The sequence below is a fragment of the Macadamia integrifolia genome, chromosome 2 (genome assembly GCF_013358625.1).
Source record: "Macadamia integrifolia cultivar HAES 741 chromosome 2, SCU_Mint_v3, whole genome shotgun sequence".
NCBI classification, from domain to species: domain Eukaryota; kingdom Viridiplantae; phylum Streptophyta; class Magnoliopsida; order Proteales; family Proteaceae; genus Macadamia; species Macadamia integrifolia.
In genome coordinates, this window is record NC_056558.1 from 5,571,069 (window position 1) to 5,593,479 (window position 22,411).

Genomic DNA, 22,411 nt, shown 5'->3' on the forward strand with positions numbered 1-22,411 from the left:
CTACCTAATAGCCCCTTCAGCAAACTTCCATTTTCAATAGGAGACCTGCAAAATCTACAAACATTGGATTTAGGTTTTACTAATCTCACACAGCTGCCTAGAGCAACAATGAAATTGCAGCAACTGAGAAATCTTGTATTCCATAATCCTGGTTATTATGATGAAACCCCCTGGAGCTTCGATTGCCCTCTCGATCACATGACGAACCTGCGGACACTAGTACTACATGAAGGAGAGAGCTATATATAGTGTCAGCAAGAACTGTATCTCCATACAAAGAGGCATTGTTAAATGCCATCCCCAAATTGAGCTACCTGCGAGGCCTTGGAATTGAATCCCGGAAGCTGGACATAGTACATGACTTTGCAGTATCCCTTCCTATTTCATTTTCTACCCATTTGGAGCTCTATCATATTAATCTGGATGGAATAACTGGAATCTTGGATTTTCCATCAAATCTCACCACCTTATAATTGAGTAAATTTGTTGGTAAAGGGGATAATAAAATGATAGCAACCCTGAAGAAGCTACCCAAACTAAGGTGCTCGTCTTGGAAAAGAGATTTCTGGACAAATGTGTTTTCTCTACTGGTGGGTTTCATCAACTTGAGGAATTGGCATTTCTTCATATATATGACCTGAAATCGTTCACAATGGAGGAAGGAGCATTGGCGAAGCTCAGGGTTTTAAGGATCGTAGACTACGAGTTAAAAAGGCTCCCACGCATGTTGAAACGAATGGTCACTCTCCAAGAACTTACCTTATCATCTATTTCAAGAGAGCTTGAAAACAGAATCCAAAAAGATGTAGGTGAAGATTGGGAGATCATCAAACACATACCTTTCATTGTTAAATCACATTGGAAGCGTCCTCAGCCATATGATTTTGGTCAATTGTGTTGATCCTTTGATTCTTGATATTTATTTCTTTGAAGACAATTCTAAGAATTAGATGTAATCTCCTCATTTTTCTATGTATTAAAAATGGAATTTTGGTTATATCATTTACTTTCAATTCTAAATGCGAGATGGGAACCGGGGGAAAAATGTAAGAACCTGCAGAACTGGGCACCAGATTTCATCTAAGCTGAGATACAAACCATGATTCCATAGTTAAATGAATGATCTTGGTCTCAAGGAAAGCTCTATACCAATTGGGGGAAAATTAAAGAAAGGTTCAATTTTTTTTACCAGAATCCAACAAAAACACTGAAAGGAGAGAGATAGAAGCCCAATTTAAGTTTGTTTAAACCTTTTTTCAAACAATTTGTATGTACAGAGCTTCACCCTTTAAGAAAATGGAAAAGAAAAACTGTATGTACAGAGCTACAAAATTACATAAGAAAGCAGAGAATATGAAATGTGCAGTCGTGAAATCGGATATCAATCAAGCTGAGAAGAAACCATTAATGGCAGCAAGACCGAGCTCAGATTTGGGATAAAGAGACCTCACAGCGAAGTCAAATTTTTGGGCAGCTTTATTGACCCAAGAGACCTCATTGAGCCTCCGAGAAAGAAGGGAGACGCGAGTGACCATGTCGACCTTCTCGCCTTGGATCCCATCAGACGTTTCAGAGATCCTTGTCCTCCTCTCGTACTCCTCCGCGATCAAAAGAGCGATATCCGCCATTCTTCTCCTCAAAACACTTGGCAGAGAATTGAAATTTCTGAAAAATTGATTGTGGATTGATGTAGAAACTGTACCTTGACACGTTAACGAACACAATCGCCTCCATCCTCTCTCTCTCTATATATAGGCCGTTGGTGGGTGGATTGAGCGGTGGCGTCTGACTTGGTTTGAGGCGCACCGCCCACGATTTTGTGGTTGGTCTGATCGCCTTAGCCTCAGATTCACACAAACCGCTTGCTGATGGCCTCTTGCGGAAAACATCCGGCGTTTCTCTCTCTCTCTCTCTCTCTCTCTCTCTCTCTAAAGATAGGGAAAACTACATGCTTATCCACTTTTGGATTTTTTTTTACAAAATTATTTGTTAGTGTATGATGTCTTATATTCCGTCGCAGTTTAATCCAGGAAGTACTGGTGTAGCACCTAGACAGGCAAGACGGCAGTCCCGCTAGCCGGTTAGTGGGCCGTGGGGGTTGCAAGGGGGGCAGGAGGCCCCTCTGCATAGCAGGGGGTGTAGGGGGGCGCAGCCTCAACTCGAATTTTTTATTTGAGGGCAATTGTAGTTTAATCCGGATTAGGGTTTTTTCGCTATATATTTGTAGCGAGGGTTTCTTTCTCTGTAATGCAAGCAATACTGAGAGGTGTGAGGACGAGCGCTATAACCCTATTCTCCATTGATAGTGAAGCAGGATCTCATCTCACCGGGGACGTAGGCAACCTTGCCGAACCTCGTAAAATCCGTGTGCATTGTTTGTTTTGTTTTTCCATTATCTTCTGCATCGTTTTAGGGTTGTGTTTCTACAATTATTCACTTAATCTTCATATTAATTGAACTAACCAAATTAAGTTAGTATATTATAAAACTATCCAAAATAGTACTCTTTCCTCATCACATATATTTTGTTGACATTTTTACCCTCCTTCAGCTTCCTCAACCTCTTCTTTCCCCTCTTCCATTTTTATGGTCTACCCTACTTTTATGCAACTATAATGATATTATGGCACATGATGATATACATGACAAACAATGGCAAACGCAGCAACCCTCATTGGTTATCTTCTCTAACTCGGTGATAATGAGATCTCACTCCAATGGAATCATTGTTTTACCCTAATTTTCTAATCTATATTTCCCCCTCTCTTTCTCCTTTCTTTGGGAACTGGAACCCTCATCGCCAGTAATCCGTCTATCCACCTTTGATGACACGATTACAGGGTGCCTCCCTAACAACTGAGTTTGAAAAAACAACTAATGTTCAAAGCCATACCAAATTAGAGAAGAGAGAGAGAGAGGTGTAGGGCCATAGGGTACAAAACTAAATATTATCATTTTCAATCTCTTTCTATCTTTTCTCAAAGATATTAGAAATTTGAAATTTCAAGAAGCCATGAACACTCTGCTATTATGTGTGAGTTCGAGTTCAATTTTCAGCCATTATTTATTTATTCATATTCTTAGCTATGGTACCAAACAGTTTCGTTAGTGAGCTCAGAATGGTCATGACTCATGAGAGGTTGAAAATGAAACCACATTTTTTTGGTAACAAAAAATGATGAAAATAAAACCAAACCACATGAGAGAGTTTTTGACAACCTCTCTGTAACAGAGAGAGAGAGAGAGAGAGAGATGAGGCCGCATAACTGGTCGCTTGGGAGAGAGAAGAGGATGAAAGAGGGGAGAGGGGAGAGGGGAGTGGGGAGTGGGGGTAAAAATGTAAAATAAACCGTTGAAGGGATGCTACTGCTTTGGGTACTTTTGTAATATCAATATTTTGAATAAATCTGTAGAGAAAACCAATGGGCCTACTACATAACCGTATTCGATAGATCGAATAGACCACAGGAGAAGAAAATGGATAGACATAGTACACAGTAATGCACGCTGACGTGGCAGAGGATACTTTAATACTGTTTTCCAACAATTTCTTGTGTTCTCTTCTGTTTCTAGTGGATTTTTTTTTTTTTTTATTTGTTTTTGGTAGAAGTTTCTAGTTGATTCTCGATGCTTTCGCAATGGTGGCCTGGGTAAGAAAGGAGAAAAGGAAAATATGGTTACCCTAAAAGCAAAGAATGGAAAAGACTCCACGGGATCCATTTCCCAAAAACCTTCTCTAATCACTCGATGTCACTCGATTAAACATATTTTATCTCTTATTTTCATTTTAAAATGATTTTTTATCTTTTCTATATTTAATTAATATTGATCAAGGATTTAATTATCAATATCGGTAAATTGGATTAGTCAATTTTGTCTTTATTTTATTTATTAAAAATAAATTTTTTTTACTATTTTTCCCTAAAACAATATTGATAATCGATTTAGATCGGTTAGGTATTGATACCGATCTCATCTAATATGATAGAACACAACTAATCTAATATATGATACAACCGATAAGACCAATCTAATACCAATACTTAGAACCATGGTATTGATCCATCGATACGAGATCACCCTAAAACAATCCCAAGAACCATGCCTCCTTGTCCCCGTGGGGACTTCACCTTTTGATGGAAGTAAGATTTCATCGCAAAAAAGGAAAAACAAAAAATTAGAAAGAGAGACAAAAGAGTGCACACTTTAATCTCTCTCCTTAATTAGGGTAGTGGAAGAAGGATTGGAGTATTTTTCCTCTTTTTTTTTTTTTTCTTTTCTAGGTCAAAAGAAGAGGACCCACACGGTTTCACATTGTAAAAAATTTTGACTACGGAGTTTCCTCACACCCATGGTGAACAGGAATTCGTTCAATCTTGGGCATCAACGCCACTTGAGGGTGATGATAAGGGCACAAGTCTCCACATAGTTAGCAAATTCGGATTCGGGAATTATTCGGATGGAGAATTATTCGGAATAATTCGGACGATTAATTTAAGGATTCGGTCAAAAAATCTTATTGGGGGTTTTTTTTTTAAAAAAAATTGTTTTTTTATTTTTTATTTTTGGTTTTTTTTTTTAAATAATGTTTAAATGGACCGAATAATTCGGTTTAATTTGGATTCGGTCCGAATTATTCACGATTTATATTCATTTTGGAAAAAGTCGCGAATTTTAAAGAATTTTATTTTTAATTCGGATTCGGTCCGAATTTTTGATAAAATTCGGAAAAATTCGGTTCGAATTATTCGGCCGAATTGATAACTATGAGTCTCCATGGATAAAATCACCACATGGCTTAGGAAAACTTTGTCCAGTTTTCAACACTATGTTGAATATAAAGAAAGATCCAATATGGTTTTGGGTTGTGAATCACGTTAACCATAGTAAAGGTCTGATTTCTGAACTGAAAATATTTAGTAAAATCAAACATAGGTTCTCAATGGGATTCAAAATTATGGGTCTTTAATTGATTATTTACGAATTAAAAATCAAATAACAAACCGAAACAGATAATAACCATATACCTGAACCAATTAATCAGTTTTGGTTTGAGAACTTGAAAACGATTAATAACTGTACAATTTTACATTTTGCCTATGATTGAATTATGAATTGGATCGTAGAATCAAATCAACTGGAATCAAAACCAAACCAATTAACACCACTGTGAAGATCGTGTTTAGTAGTCAAATATAAAGTTGGAAGCTTGTGAGCCCCACTAAGCATGTGGGACTCTGGGCTCCTCTCCTCCAGGTGAAGGGGAATCCAATCAATGGTGTGAGCCCATGAGAAAGCAATGGAGGCCCAAGTGCCATGACTGGAGAAAAATAGAAATGGTGGGTCCATTATCATAAGGAAGGTTTGAAAAGTATAATTGTATGTAGATCTTTACATAAAAGTGTAACACTCCCCTTTTATATTAATTATCATGTTACAACTTGCAACATAGTTCTTTGAATTGTGAAAAGTTAATTAATAAATTATAAGTATAATCACGAATTTAAACTAATATGTCAATGAAAACCCTAAATCACAAAAGAATGAAATGAACAGACATGTTGATGAATCAGGATCTGGATCCTCTCCAATCAGACAAGCACGCCTGAGGCTACGTATCCCCAAATGTTGGGATGCATGCTTGTGTCTGATTGAAGAGTTATTGGAATGAACAGTATTTAGAGAGGAGCTCAATCCAATGAATCAAGCCATGCAATTCTCCAAATGAAGTTAATAAAAACTTATTAACATATATAACTAATTGCATGCACTTTTAATGTTATATATCTAAGTTGTCAATCCATTTAGAGCATGATGGTTTTGGTTAAATCCATGACTCATCAAATTTTGTAGCCTAATTCAATTAAATACTAATGGCATGGGTCCTTCCCAAATAACTTATGATTTTGTGAGTAGGTTATAGATAAAAAGATGGAAAACTCATGAGAGAGGAGCAATGGGGGCCATGGATAAGAAAAATAATCATAAAAAAAAAAAGGTAATTGATAACGCCACCCCCTAAAGAATGCAATTATTAGAGAGACACTCCCTGCATAATACCAAATTACACTCATACCTTCTACCGTCAGTTACTGTTAAGTGAAGAATTGAAATGATTGTTGTACCCTTATTACGAAAATACATGATCAATTCATATTTTACCCCAAGTCCCTCATTATCCTTAACCTCCACTCATCTTCACCGTGGAGTTCTGCTTCAAATTGTGGGTTTTGAAGCCATCATCTCAGATGGGAAAGGCTGATCAAGAGAGTGCCATTGGGGTTTTACTGCGCGGACAGTTTTGGGCGTTGCAGTCCCAGAACATTACAAGGGCATCAAGTCACTTGGAAGTTGGAATAGTAAATAGAGTCCGAAACCAGAGAGAAGCAACTGTACAAAGATCTCATTTGTGGAAGATGTGTTGTTGGTTGTGTGATTTCATTTGATCGTAGCCCTATGGAGGGAACGACAGTTAATTCTGTAGCCATTAAGCCTACAAATAAGGGTGTAGTTCATAGGATCTGTTCATAACAAGTAATTCTAGATCTTTCATCGGCAGTCAAGGAGTTGGTTGAGAGCAGCTTGGATGCCGGTGCTTCTAGTATTGTGATTGTTTTAAAAGAATACGGTGAAGAATCATTCAAGGTTATCGATAACAGATGGGGTATTTCACCCAGTAATTTTAAGGTATTTTATCCCAATGATATTGGTTTGGGACCTTGGTTTTGGTTCCTTTTTTGTTTTAGAAATAGAAGAGATTCTGGGCTTAGTGCACCATGTGGTAGTTCTTTTGTTAGTTCTGGTATTATTTCGAAACTTTGCCTTGCATCTGTTGCTTGTTCAAATACAAAATTATGAATGAAATGGAGCAGTTCAGAATTTCAGATCCCTGTTTCAATCTTCCTCCATCTGATTCATAGCAACAGAAGACAAGAAGGGAAGAACAATTCAGAGAAGAAGCAAACCTGTCTCGATTTGGGGAAGAAGCAGCGCATACCTCCATCGCCGCTGCCACTACTCTTGACGGAGAGAGATTGCTGATGTTTTGAAACTGTGAAGGATTTGGGGATGAAGAAAATAGTATTGATTTGGGAATAAGATCTTTTTCGATTTAGGTTAGAGGGTTAATAGAGGGTATATTAGGTACTTCACCTTTTATAAAGGTATTTTGGTATTTAAAAAAATCAATACTAACAAATATCAGCGTAATTTGGTATTATGCATGGGTGTCTCTCTAATAATGACATCCTCTAGGAGGTAACGCTATAAATTAACCTTAAAGAAAAAAAAAAAAGATATTTACCACAAGAGAGTCGGTAAAATTTGGGGAAAGCACATTCTTTTACCGTAAAAGGTATTGGAAAATTTTCCGTCTCTTCCTGATAATCAAGTTCTCGTCTCTATCCTTCGTGGCTGAACTCTTCGATGGGTTTCCAGCTCTACAAGGAATAAACCAGACATTTATTTCTCCACTCTTAAATCTGCTACCACAGCTCCTGGAAATTCACTGTAACGATGAAGAGCGAATCCTCTGTTGAAATAAGAAACTCATTAGGACCCTTAAGGTCAGATTCTGCAACAACGAGAATGGAGACGATAGAGTTTGGGATTGGTGGCATCATATCAGGTTCCAATGGCAGAAAGAGATGGTCCCTCCTCGATTGATATTTAACATTAATGTCTATATTTGATTCCACCTGAATTTGGCTCGTGGTCCTTTGATTAAAGCGGCTCTGTCTGACATTTTTCCACTAGGGACCAGCGAGGTATTGAAGGCAAAACAATCGATCCAATCCTTGAGAAGATCTACCTTACCCCATTTCTCTGGTATCGAGACTCAACCTGCTACTTCCTTGCGATGGGATTGTTCCAGCCAGAACACATCTGTCTCTTGAAATTCTTCAGGCATTCCTTGGTGGGTAGAGAGAGAAAGAGAGAAAGAGAGGAACAAAGAAAGGAGAGGGCTTGTGTTCAGTGATTAATGGAAGTCAATAGAGATTTAAGAGGGGGTGTTGGAGAAGGAGAGAAAAGAAAACTAAGGATGTGTTTGGTTTGCGTTCTTGGGGGTGTTGGAGAAGGAGAGAAAAGAAAACTAAGGATGTGTTTGGTTTGCGTTCTTGGAATGCATTCTATGCTTAGAATGCATTCTAAGGTGTGAAGAATAGCGTTTGGTATCTGTTCTCGTTCTTGAGCATGGGAATGCAGTATAGAACGCAGCCCATTCTAGAACGGGCAAAATGACCCATTCCACGTTCTGAGAAAAAGGGGGGAAAACACATTCTCAATGACCCTTACAAACCCGACATCGTCCTCGACCTCTTTTCCTTAAAAATCTGTAAGCCTCAAGAGAGCTTGGGTGAGAAGAGGCACTGCGCTTCAGCGAAGAATTGTGACATGAGGTACCTTTATTCCTCAAAAGGCTTCTACTAAGCTTCGATCCTATATTCACTTTGACCCTCTCTGGTTCAAGGTCAGATTTATGCTCTCTCTCTCTCTCTCTTGCTCTCTGTTAATTTTTATGTTGTACGAATCAACCACTCTATTTGCTTGCTAGTATTGGAAGATGGGGATAACTTGGATTTAGTTGGATCCATATTGATTTCCGTCTGATTGTTTTAAGGTTTTGTTGTTCATTGTTTTAAATTGTTGTTGGAGCCTCTGAGGGAAGAACCGTGATTCCTTCAAAGAGCTTCACTTGGTCTCTGTTTCAAGGTAAGATTCTTCTCTCTTCCTCTGATGCCTTCCTATCTCTTCTGTAACGAACCCTCCTCAGGTGTGACCCATCAAAGCTCCCACGCAGCCAAACAACTTACAACCAAACACGCTTACCCACGAACCTCCATCTTTCTCTTCCATTAGTAGTAGAGTCACTGTTGTGGCTTTGAGCCTCACTTTCTAGTCTTTTGCTTTCTTGTTCCTGATCAGAAGAAAAAAAAAAGGATAGAAGAACTGAAGAAGAGAAGCTTCAATACGATATTGTCTTCTAATTTTATTTTCATGTATAGCTTTGCTTTATGTTTTGGGCATTTTTGATATTTGAGTTGAGTAATTTATTGTTTTTTTATCATGTCACTGCTTCTGTATCTTCATTGATTTGTTATTGGATTTCTGATGAGCTTAGTTGAATTCCAAAGATGGGTCTTCTGAAATTAAGTTTAGTTCTTTTTTCACTTGAATTTTAGAGATGGGTCTTCTGAAAGTAAGCTTTGTTCATCTTTTACTTGAATTCCAAAGATTGGGTTTTCTGAAATTAAGCTTGAGTTCATATTTTTCTTGAATTTCAGAGATTGGGTCTTTTAAAATTACACTTTGTACACCTTCATTTGTATTAAGGCCACCCCTACATTGGTGCTCATAGGAAAGGGACTCTTGTTACATTGATCACCCAACCATCAATTGATTCAATTATGCAAGTCTTTTTCTATTCAATTTTTTTCTTCTAATTTTGAGGAACATTATAGTTTCTCAAGTTTTCATTGGTTCCCATTTCTCTGCTTGAAGATATTTTGATAAACTTCTGAGAATGCCAATTTTTTATGTTAAGTGTATGGTTTGTCTTAGAATAGAGCAAGAGTATTTGGAAGGTGAGTCTCCAAGTGTGGCAAAACTTTTTTCTTAGGCTCCATACATTGAATTGAATATTGTAGAATTAATTTGAATGTAGCCAACTATTGGTCAAGAGCCTTTGCTTTGTGCATTCTTCCTACCTTTTGTATCAACTTCTATCGTGTTCTTCTTTACTGATATGAGAGAGAGAGATCTCAAGAAACTTCCTGAAGGCATGGAGGCTAGAACAATGAGTTAATTCTTAAACCAATCTATTATGTTTCTCAAAATTAACACCACCCTTTGGATATGATGATCATAACCAGTTGTGACTATATTGAAATTTGTTTGTGCTCTGTTGGTTGATTCCCATTTACTGCTTTAAGCTTTCGTTAATCATTTCAAGCAACTTAATCCATAGCAACTTGTCTGTTTGTGTTCTAAGATCTGGCAATGCATGACAGGTTAAGCATATTCCCCCACAACACCAATGACTTTCTTATGTATCCATGTGCTTTTGCTTGAGCTTGTCTGTTCTTTTTTTTCTTCTTATTTATTATATGATTCTGTGATGATCTTAACTTTAGCCTCTTAGCTAGTTGCGCTTTGTTTATTAATGTGTTATGTTTTTTAATTATTATATCTAGATGTTTGAATTAATTAGTCACAATCATCAAGGTTGGACATCCTTATGGTTATTTCCCGGTTGAAGTGACTACAAGTAAGATAAGAATGACGGATACACAAGAGAAGTCATCCAATCTGCCAAAGGGGAAAGAAATTGCTTGTTTGACAAGTATGATTGTGAAGACTTAAGTATCATTGATAATAACCATAACAATGAGGAAAATACAGAGGGTTCCGGCTTTCCGTCCTTAGTTACTACGCGGCAACAACGTGCATGAGGACAAGTTAGACAAAATTTTGCTGATATGATGGAACAAGATGCAACAGGTTGATGGAGACTCATGTATTTATGACTTTTTATTTTTTGTACTTTTAAGAATTTAGACATAATTTGTCGATTTGTTGCAGACACGGCGATTAGGAGACATAGGCGTCGTCTTCTAGACTAACTATGCAGAGGTGGTGAATTTGTTTAAGGAGAATCAAAGTACCTGGCCATGAGAGATTTTTTTTTTTTTTTGGATTTGAAATATTTTAGTAGATGTTTTATAATTTTTAATCTGGTGAAACAATGTCATGATCAAGTGGTAGGGGCGCATCAATTAACTACTAAATGAATGGATCTGTAATCAACTTCTAACTTCCCGACCCTCCTCCTTGTAGTTTTCCAATGAATTTTCTTTTCTATATTAAAAAATAAAATAAAAATTATAGGCTTTGTTGAGATGGAGACCCATTTAACCATTGACATTATAATATGGTTTTAAATTCAAATGTGTTTTCCTTCGTGATAAAATATAAAGCTCTTGAAAATTGTTGTCTATTGCTAAATCATGAGAATCAAATCTCAATTTTACATAGGGTATTGAGTTGGGTCTAACAATTAAAGAGTAGAGAAGAAGTGGCAAGTAAAAAGGAATTTAAAAAAAATAATGGGTTAAGAATTTAAAATAATAATAATAATAATAGGCAGGCGAAGAATGGATTTTTAAGAATGAGAATATAAATATTATACCAAACACAATTCTCATTCTAAAATTAAGAATGCATTCTAACTTAAAGGTGTTTCAAACAACGTTCTCATTCTAAGTAGAGAATGCATTCTCCATTTTGGGAATGCATTGCAAGAATGCAAACCAAACACATCCTAAGCGTTCGATGAAATGCATCAAAGAAATAATAACAATTTGTTTTTGCCTCACTCTGATTTTAAGTTGGATTTAAAACTGATATTTTGGTTGGCAATGCTATCCTGGAAAGTCTTTCTCTGATATTTTATATTTTTTTGGGTATAATTACACATCTTATTTTACGTCTTGGAAATAAACGCCAGAATTGTAAATTTCACATGTATGAAATTTTACATAGAAACAAACGGAGCTTAAGAACAATGTTGATGTCGGGATGATATTTCCTTCCCCTTGTAAGGTTTATCGGTATCAATGTTGGGATTTGTCTTGACCTAAAACCGATCTGGATCACCTCTATCATTCTGGATTGGACATATTTATTCCTTGTTTTCATTTTAAAATGAACTTTTAGATTGTTACCCTTAGTCCAGACTAATCAACCGATATGGGATCGTCCCCAAGATTAGGATCGCAATGCTGACTTTATTTTCACTCTCTCCATCTCTCCTTAATTAGAGAAGGGGGAAAAAGGATTGGAGTATTTTTTGGGTCAAAAGTAGAGAGGACCCACACGGTACAAATTTCCAACAACATGTTGAATTCAATGGAGGATCCAATATGATTTTGGGTTGTCAACTGCGTTAACCGTGTAGTAAGGGTATGATTTCTCAACTGAAATTATTTAGTAAAGTCGAATCGAATCGTTTAAGATGAAACCAATTAATAATTGATTTGATTTTGGTTTAAAATCATAACAACTGCTTCATGCAGATGATGAGGTTGTGGTGACACTCACTAGGACTCCAGGAGATCTCTTGGCTGTTTCCATCCCCTTGCCTCTTGTATAAGGAACCGATTTAAAATACTAATAATAATAATAACAACTTTGTGCACACTAATTTTCAAAAGTTATAAGATGAAGATCACTAATTTTGAGCAATCATAGCCTCAAACTTTAAGAAAACATCTCATAGTGGAAACTAATTTTCGGCAAAATTAAAAGACTTATCGTTAATGAGGTACTTTTCGGGAAAAAAAAAAAATCAACGAAGTACTAACAAGGTTTATATATATATATATATATAGATAGATAGATATAGATATAGATATAGATATATTTCAAACTATGGCATGGGCATCAAATATTAACGAAAGGGTGCCAATCCCAAACCCAAATCGATTCGAGTGATTGACATCAAGGTATCAAGGCATCAAAGCAAGGAGATGTACTATTCAGTTGTAGAATGCTCTTGTTGGAGATATTCCACGTCAAAGGTAAGAGGCCCACAAATGAAATGTTTAAGGAGTAGGTAAACCACCAAAATTGTTTTATAATATTTGGATACAAAAGTGGACTATACTTTAAAACTTTTTGTTTGTTCTTCTTTCTTCCGCGTGGACTATTGCACCCAATTCAGTGATTAGCCCTTAGTGGTCCATAGGCCTTGGTAACTGGTCCTTTGTGTCAAGATAGTAGAAATTTATTGACCCACCACAGGGGGATTTTTTCAAGTCTCCTATGATATTTCTATGAAATCTCATGGACTCATAAGTAATAATAAGAGGAAAGACTTGACTTCTATGGTCTATTGTTTGGTGGAATCTAACTGATGTTTCCTAGCATTCTCCTGAACCGATTACTAATTGTTTATTTTTATTTAATTGTCTGTCACATTGTAAATCAAATAAAAAAAACGAACCAATTGAAACCAGATCAATTAACACCTCTTTCGAATCGTACAAAGATTGCCCTTGGATCAACATTTAAATTGTTTATGAATCAGATAATTTAAGCCCATAGACATGACCCTCCTTCAAGCTCAGTATGAGACTTTTGACAGACCTTATTATATCTATTCAAACATGGCTTTTCAATGGGGTTCAGGATTATAAGACATTTTTTCGGGTCAACAGTGACACTAGTTTTTGGTCCATGAGACTTCTCATGAGCGAGCTCTTGGGGGAAGAATAATAAACAAAGCCTTATCTTAAGAATGTCGAGAGATTGTTTTAACTGTTTGACCATCAAATCGCAAGATTCATACTTTTACTATTGGACCAAATACACCTCTTACGCACCGTTAAATTATAACCAATTAAGCAACTGAACCGTTATTGAATTTTACTTATTGTTCATCAAATTTTGAATCAAATCCTAAAATCGAACCAACTCAAACCAAACCAAATAATGTAGGTGATCCACCTTCGAAATCAGATATAATGTTGGAACCTTGTGAACCCAAGTGCAATTATTAAAGAAATTGTGGGTCCAATCTCATTTGGAAGATTTGAAAAAATAAATAATAATAAAAATAAAAGAAGAAGGAAACAGAGAACCCCATATGAAAGGAAAAACAGAGTTGAAGATAATATGAAAATGAAGCCGAGGCTATAATTGAAAGAAGGCTAGCCATATATTTCTGCTTTGGGAAAAGCATTATAGTTTTATCCCAAGCTATTTGCATTTGAGTGAGAGAAAGAAAAAAAAATGGCTGCGACCATCTTTTCCATTGCACAGAAATTAACTTCGATGATATCAAACGAAGCTGATTTGCTCTCCGGAGTACCTGATCAGGCCCAGTTGTTATCCAATGAGATCAGTTTGATGATTTCTGCACTGCAAGACGCCACTGAGAAACATCGAACAAGAAACGAGGTGAAAGAATGGCTGAACCAGGTTAGAAATGTTGTCATGGAAGCTGAGGATGTGATTGATTTCATCATCTTTCTAGAAGAGAGACAATGGCACAGAAACATCCTAACCAGGTACATCTGCTACCCCAATCAACTACGTAATCTCCATAAATTTGGCAGTGAAATAGAAAGTTCCATTGAAAAGATCAACCAGCTTTCACTTAGGAGATCTACTTTGGGCCTTGCAACTTCAGAGGCAGAGTCCTCGACAAGTTCTTCACTTCGTATGATGATCACCAATGATCAAGAAGGCCTAACATTTCGTCGGCTAGATAGGGTGGATGATTTCTGTGTCATCGGATTTGAAAAGGAAGAGAATGAAATAGTGAAAAAGTTGCTAACACCCATAGAGCCATGTCCTACCGTTGTTGTTGTTTCAATAGTAGGAATGGGTGGTAGTGGCAAAACCACCCTTGCCAGAAAAATCTACAAAAGAAATGATGTTGAGCAACATTTTCAGACTCGTGCTTGGATTTCTGTCTCTCAACAATACAATATAAGAGATCTTCTCCATGTCATTATAGAACAGATCAAGCCCCTCACCCTTGAGGAGAAGAAAGAACTAGATGTGGAAAGCTTGATCCATAGGCTTTCAAGTCACTTGAAAGAAAAAACATACCTAATTGTATTCGATGACTTGTGGAGGCCTGAAGACTGGAACATGTTGAAACAAGGCCTTCCAATTCAAGGAGAAGGCTATCAAAGCAGGGTGTTGGTTACCACTCGCAATGAAATCGTAGCTAGATGTGCAGATCCCTTCACAACTCCCTATTTTCAGCGCCTTTTGAATGAAGATGAGAGTTGGAAGCTCTTCCTGTCAAAGGTGATGGGCAATAAGGTTGCAGTTTGCCCTGAAGATTTGGAGGATTTGGGACGGGAAATTGTCCACAAGTGTCATGGATTGCCACTGGCCATCGTTGTATTAGGCGGTCTCTTATCCGTCAAACCGAGGACACACATTGCCTGGTCCAAGGTTCTTCATAGTGTAAATTGGGAACTAAATGAGAATGAAGGGAATTGCAAACAAGCACTGGCTCTGAGTTATACTGACCTTCCAGATCATCTGAAGCCTTGTTTCCTCTATTTAGGCCTTTTCCCAGAAGACTATGAGATTCGAGTTAATTTGGCTATGGGTGGCAGAAGGTTTCATACAACCAAGGGGATGCTTAACAATGGAAGATGTGGCTGAGGATTACTTGGAGGAGCTTATCCAAAGAAGCATGACTCAAGCAACACTCCGAAGTTATGATGGACGTGTAACATTTTGCCGGATCCATGATCTTGTTCGAGATTTAGCAATTTCAGAAGCTAAGCAAGACAGATTTCTTGAAGTTCTTGGAAGTGCTGATTTGATTACCCCAAACAAACCACGTCGGCTTTCCATCACTGAACCTACAGGAGGTATGTATGGTAGTAGTCTGTCTAATGCACTAAATCAACGTAGCACAACTAATCATCCTCGTTCCTTACTGTGCTTCTCTAGAGATATTGATATTGAGAGGAACATGTGGATGAAAAAGTCCGTTTATGGAGCCATGAAATTGCTTAGAGTCTTAGATCTACGGGATGTTCGTTTAAGTTCTGTACCTAGTAGATTGCTCAAGCATATTGGAAAACTCGTCCTCCTTAAGTATTTGAGCCTACGTGGAAGCAACATAGAAAAACTTCCATCTTCAATAGGAAACCTGCAACATCTACAAACACTGGATTTAGGTTATACTACTCATCTCACACAGCTCCCTATGACGATGATGAAATTGCAGCAGTTAAGAAATCTTCTTTTTGCTTCTACTTTTGGAGGTGATCGTTTTCCTCAAGACTTCGATTGCCCTCTAGATCACATGACAAACTTGCAGACATTAGGGCTTCATGAAGGCAAATGGATGGATAGGCTGGATAAGTTGACTAATTTGAGAGCACTAAATATACTATCAGAAGAGGGATCGTCATTTTTATACAAAGAGGCATTGTTAAATGCCATCCCCAAATTGATCCACCTTCGGGGTTTTTGTCTAGCAGGTTTGGGAAGTAAAGAGGAGGCATTAGTCCTTCCTGCTTCATTTTCTGATCACTTAGAGCTCTATCGTATGTATTTAGATGGAATAGTTGGAATTCGTGATTTTCCCTCTAATATCACAACCTTAAGATTGAGTTTTCAAATAGGACAACGAATAGACGAATTGATGGCAAACCTAAAGAAGCTCCCCAAATTGAGATGCCTCGTCTTTGAATCAGCATTTTTGGGATCCAAAATCATTTTCTCTACTCATGGCTTCCATCAACTTGAGGAATTGGTATTGTCTAGCTTGGATGACTTAGAGGAGTTCATGGTGGAAGAAGGAGCATTACCAAACCTTAGGGTTTTAAGGATTCTAGAATGTTCTGCATTAAAAAGGCTTCCATGTGGATTGAAACAAGTGGTCACTCTTCAGGAACTTACCTTATCAGGTATGTCAGAAGAACTTGAATACAAGGTCAGGAAAGATATAGGAGAAGATTGGGAGATCATCAAACATATACCCTCCATTGAAACGCAATCAAAATCAAGTTGTATTTTTTCACGAAATTTGTATCTTCAATGGTGTTGATCCTTGATTCTTAATATTTCTTTCTTTTGTAGGAATATTTTTTATATTATTGACCAAGGATTAGTAGGTTAAGTTTTGTACCTGATATAATGTCCCTTTTTTCTTATGCAATATTAAAAGGAAAATGTTTTTTGAGCTGAGAGTGGAGGTTATTAGTGTTTGCAGATTGATGCAATGATTTAGTAGTCTGACTCAGGCATTCAAAATGGTTTGAGACTTTTAGTGTTCCTAATATTAGGTATATGGGCTAGGTATTTTGCAGCAAGGCAACACAGGATGATGTGTTTTTTGTTACTGTGTTTCTTGTCATTTACCCAATTTGCTTTTAGGTTATGCTCACAACACTATCTCTAGGGATCCTTTTGGTGTTATCTAAACCTAGTCCAGAAGATCCTACTGATTCCATGTAAGACTGCGTCATTTCCATTCCTTGTATCCTAACCTTATGTTGCTGATGGTTTTTTATTTGAATGAACTTCCAATTATCAAAAATAAATAAATAAATAAATAAAAAGCAATGGAAATAAAAACATCCTATGGAACTAGGTCTTTACTTCTAACTACAAAGTTTCTATGAACATTTTAGAGAATCCAAAGGAGCCAAAGCAAAATGTCACATATGCTCTCTCAATCGTTTGATTGCCTTGTCTCAAGTTCCGAATGAACTCATTTAAAAACATGCATTAAGAAGAAAATAATTACCTAAAAATAAACCAACCTAAACATTAAAGGCCTTCCCCCACATTAAAGCTAAATAGGATGTCAAGATAAGAGAGATTAGAGGGTAAAAGTTACAGTCGAGATAACAGAGAGGAGGCTACAATGCAAACTATAGTTTCATTGTTCACTTCTTCCTCTTCTTTGGGGGTTGGAGGGCTTCCTCATCTTCATCTTCCTCCTCCTCCTCATTTTCTGGCTCCTCCGCTTCGTCTACTGCTTCCTCCTCATCCTCATCTCCACCATCATCATCCTCGTCATCTTCATCGTCGTCGTCATCCTCGTGATCATCATGTTCATCACCATCTTCTTCCTCTTCATCATCTTCGTCTTCTCCATTCTCTTCTCCTGCTCCACTGGCCCCTCCTCCAGTTCCCTTCTTAGAGCTACCATTGTTGCTGTTGGGTTTGTTGCTATAACCCCCTTCGTCTTCTGAGGATAGCTCCTCCTCACCTTCTCCAAAGCCACCATCTCCATCCTCATCGTCCTCATCTCCGTCTCCATCTCCCTCGGCATCATCAGGTTCAGATTGAATTTCTTTGTGATCCCCTTGGCATTGATGGTTTTGAGTCATTAACAACCCAAACAGATCCTGAAACTGATTCATTAGGAGCAGTCATAGTTAGGAGTTGGGACTTGCTAGCTGCGTTATTATAAAAGGGTATATTAAGGCAAATAAAAACTGAAAAGATGCAAAACTATGGAACTGATTCCCAATGAGTGGTGGATGTACAAGGAGTCATGGTGGCCGGGGCATCCAAAGGGGAGGGGGATTTCTAAAACCACATGGGTCAATCGGGGATTGATATCGGCCGAGACCGATCCCACTCTAATTCCCGATTTCTAAAACCATCTACCAAAAAAAAACCGAGATTCTGTGTACGATCCCGTTTCCTCTAAGGATGATATCTTTCCAAACTGCAACCGTCACCGTCAATCTCACAGGGGACCCACACCCATCACATTCAATACATCAAAACTGTGTTTGGTAGTGAAGAGAAAAATAGAAAAGAAAAAAAAAAAAAAAACACTCTTGGATTAAGAGTTTTCTTTGTATGGGTATGTATTCATCCAAGAGAAGATTTTTTTTTTTTTTTTAATTTGTGAAAAATTTTTTGTTCCCCAAAACTTTCTTACCAAAAACACAAGAAAATATGAAAAAAATATGATAATATAATAAGATAAAAAAATAAATGATTACACAATAATTTCCTCTGTGTGTCTCTCTTAAAATTCAAAAAAAATTAATTTTTTTGTTTTTTTTCTTTTCTTTTCTTTTTTCTTTTCTTCTCTTGATAACCAAACATACATACTCTTTTCTTTTTTTCTTACCATTTCTTCTCTTTCCTTTTCTTTTTTCTTCTCTTCTCTTCTCTTCTCTTCTCTTCTCTTGCTACCAAACATAGCCCAAATAGCTGTTTGAAAACAGTAGACCGCCTTCAAGGTGTACGGAAAAGAGGCCGACACAGCTGATAGATATATATCTTTATACGATCAGGGATTACTCAAAGGAGGGGATCTTTCCAACTGCAACGGTCACGCATTCGGTCCGTTGCAAAGGGATCCACCCAAACATCCAATACGCCAAAAGGCCCAGATCAGCCCTAATAGTCTATGGTCTAACATCCTACACCAAGATTTCTTTTTTTACTGGGTAACCGTTAGTGTGTCAGAGCTTATCAGAAAAAAAAAAAGAGAAAAAGTGAAAAAACCCATCCTTTCATTAGTGGTATCCGATGACGTGTACCTATCCCTGCCGGTGAATGCGTTCTTGTATTTCTATTTTTTATAAGTAAATATAATATTTTCTCACATTCTCAAAGAGAATAAATAAAGTAAGATGCACAGAAGTGGCAGAGCCAAGAATGAACCATTGAAAGCAAAAATTCGAATATTCGAATATATGCCAACAAGAAGAGTATCAAAAGGGAATAAAAGTTGAGGATATATATGCTAAGAAAATAAATAAATAAAGCCAGAATAATTTTATATTTTCTAATTTTTAAAAAAATTTCTTTTCTTTTTTTGTTTATTTTTAGGTTGACTTTTCAAACTAAAAATGCAAATGTAAAGTGTAAGGACTTAACATTTTTTCAACAGAGATATTCTTATCGGACAAAGCAGAGAAGGAGAGAGCACCATTTCCAAGTGGGACAACTTGCAACCCACGAGGAACCCAAGGCTCTGTCCAAAGCCACACTTTATAATTTCCTTCAGTTCCGGAACGGTTAAAGTAGGTGTTTTAATATATGACCGGCGCAAGATAGCGCGAGCCCGGAAAAACAGCAGAAACGAAATCGAAAGAGAACACAGGAGATTTCCGATTTATTACAACAAAGAAGACGACAACGAGAACGAAACCTCTGTGTGTGTCTGTGTTAAGGATTTCAAAAGACAAAACAGAATCCATTAACAGCTTTTGAGAACTTAAAAAAAAAAAAAAAGAGAGATTTGGTTTCAACAAAGCTAAAATGCTAAATGGAAGGAACTTACTAGAGCTGAGAGCTGAGTTCTGAGCAGGATAGCGGTTAGCAATATGGCTAGTGTCTCCCCGGCGCACGTTAGTGATCTATGGTTGAACGTTATCCGAACCGGACCCTGGTTAGACTCCATGTGTACGGCCTCGCAATGGAGAAACCTGAGAAACGATTATCAGTTTCTAATTCGGCAGAGCTGTAACCGTTAGAAAAGTAACTAAAATGACAACTCTCTCTCTCTCTCTCTCTCTCTCTCTCTCTCTCTCTCTCTCTCTGCGGCCTGCGCTTCGCAGAAAGGTTAAACCGTTAACAGAGAAAGATAAGAAAATCGGCAAAGGATCGTGAGTGAATGAAACCATATCGTTTAATCGGACGTGTAAACAAGAAGAAAGTCTTCTCTCCTGGTACGCAGTCCGCCGGAAAACGACTGTTATCGCCGGAAAAAAACGAAACACGAGGAGAAAAGCTAACCTTTCGACTGGAAACTGAAGGAATCTAAGCAGAAAACGAGAAGAAAATAGTGGTGCGAAGAAAAGATACAGAAAAAGAGAAACATGTAGCGAACCACTCACAGTCAGAGGAACCGCAAATTCGTGGAAGAAGAAAACCCAACAGAGAAACACTTTCCAACAGATAAAAAAATCAAAGCGAACAAGCTAACGATACAGAAAAGAGCTTCACAGTTACTTGAACAGAAAAGAAAAACAGAAGAATTGAAGAGGAAAACCATACCTGAGAATCTGGTAAGGAGATCTGAACGCGAACCCAAGGAGATCTGAGGAAGCACCGGGACTAAAACCTCAAGAAACAAGAATCAAAAGCCCCTTTCATTCTGAACCGTCCGATCTCGATCTCGAAGACTCAAATATACGCAGAGATTAGGTCGAAATAAATTAAGGAAAGAGATGACTCACTCTGGAGTGCAGCCTCTGTGCGTGAGTATTACTGAGAAAGCCTGCCCGTAATCCGTTAGGTTTCACATTCAGAAGCATAGGAAAACCCGACGGGCAGTTAGGGCAACCAGGGCTGACCTTGCCTAAGGCTTAGTGAGGTTTAACTAAAGCGGGAACTAAATTAAACCTTTAATCACAATTAAGCTTTAGAAGAGTGGGAATTGGATTCTAAAGGGATAGGGTTAAGGGTTTTCAAAATCATAATTAATTAAAGTTGAAATCGATATATCGTTCTCTAAACGTTTATAGAATCTCACCAATTTCTCGCATTTTTCTAGTTAAGGTTTTCTTTAATGGGAATGAATTATATAGTTTCTCAATTGGATGGTGGATATCGTGACAATCGTGTGGGTTCGGAATCCGACGGCCCTGGAGGAGTCAAGTCATGTAACGGTCATCGAATATTCTATGATTCGAGTTGCAGGAGGATTTTCAAATCACACTGGGATACACACGCGTGGTTATTAAACGTATGATTTGGATTTTGAAGAGTATTGCATGATTCTTTGAAGGACAGCCACGTGGCAAGACAATGAGGCTGAGCAGCTGAATACAAGTACTTTAGACATGGAATTAAATAAAAAGAGAGGGATCTTAAACAGATGGTATAGGGAGAATCTACTAATGAGATGAATGGAATTGTTTATAAGAGAAAAAAGGGGAGAGATATTGAGGTGCAAGCATATCCTACCTTAGTAGCCCAAAGAAACTTTTCCCTTAAATCATACATGTCCATAAATATTGAATAAGAATCGTAGGGTTTCTCACTACAAAATTTCTATCACATCTAATTTATCACAAGGTAAATAATTTTTTTGGGGGCAATTTTCAAGATCTGAGAGATAAAAACATTTACAAAACAAGTAGGTCTAAGGACTCTCTAGATTAGGGGTGTCAATTCTTAAACCGAATCGGTAAAACTGGCCGGACCGAACCGATAACAACACAGATCGAATCGAACCGAAGCCTTATTGGGTTGGTTCAGTTTGGAGTATTGCAACCCCAAAATCAAACTGAATCGCACCGGAAACCGGATGAACCCGAAACTAAACCGAAACCAGCTCAAAACCCGGACCGAAACCGAAACCAAACCGGTAAGAAACCGAAACACTCCAAAATTCATTAAAAAAATCAAAATTTGCATAGTTTTGTAAACATTTGTTTGGAAAGTCAAATCCAAACTGGACAAAAAGCCAAAACCAACCCGGTTACAAATCGATTTAAGAAACCGAAGACAAACCGAAATCAAATCTCACCGAAACCGAAACCAAACCGAAACCGGAATTTCCTTATTGGTTTGGTTTCGGTTTCAACTTTCCCACACCGAAACTGACTCAACCCGGACCGACCGATTGACACCCCTACTCTAGATGATACTTTTTTAATTGCATTTAGAGCATGTTAACTTACTTTTAAGTGCGTAGTTTATTAGTAAAAATTATTTAAAACATCAATGAAAATGTTTTAAAAATAATTTGAAAGTGACTTATTATCATATCATTTTCTTTGAACATTAACAAAAATAAATAAATAAAGTTCGAAAACCCTCAAATGATACTTTAACTTTATAGAAAAAATCCTTTACCGAAAAAACACCTTATAGAAAAAATCTCAATAATATATATGAAAAGGTTAAATGGCCTACCAAAGAAGTGTAATCTATCACCTTTCCTCTCTAT

The 22,411-nt window shown here is 37.3% G+C and overlaps 2 protein-coding genes and 1 long non-coding RNA gene across 3 annotated transcripts; all 3 read left to right on the top strand.

The window, feature by feature from the left end:
* Window positions 1-9,424: 9,424 nt before the first annotated feature.
* On the top strand, window positions 9,425-10,763 carry LOC122092012. Its single transcript, XR_006144073.1, has 2 exons — window positions 9,425-10,500; window positions 10,582-10,763. It is a non-coding gene; the product is annotated as an uncharacterized LOC122092012 (long non-coding RNA).
* A 3,028-nt stretch (window positions 10,764-13,791) lies between these two features.
* Window positions 13,792-15,186, top strand: LOC122094280 (putative disease resistance RPP13-like protein 3). Its single transcript, XM_042665041.1, has one exon. The coding sequence runs from the start codon at window positions 13,792-13,794 to the stop codon at window positions 15,184-15,186; it is 1,395 nt and encodes a 464-aa protein (XP_042520975.1).
* A 31-nt stretch (window positions 15,187-15,217) lies between these two features.
* LOC122094294 (probable disease resistance RPP8-like protein 2) lies at window positions 15,218-16,585 on the top strand. The gene has a single exon (XM_042665057.1). It carries the CDS (start codon window positions 15,218-15,220, stop codon window positions 16,583-16,585), a length of 1,368 nt encoding a protein of 455 aa, XP_042520991.1.
* The last annotated feature ends 5,826 nt before the right edge of the window (window positions 16,586-22,411 follow it).

What these genes read in the sequence shown, in the direction of transcription:
- LOC122094294 (XM_042665057.1), top strand. Translation starts at nt 15,218, where the DNA reads ATGACTCAAGCAACACTCCGAAGTTATGATGGACGTGTAACATTTTGC.
- LOC122094280 (XM_042665041.1), top strand. Translation starts at nt 13,792, where the DNA reads ATGGCTGCGACCATCTTTTCCATTGCACAGAAATTAACTTCGATGATA.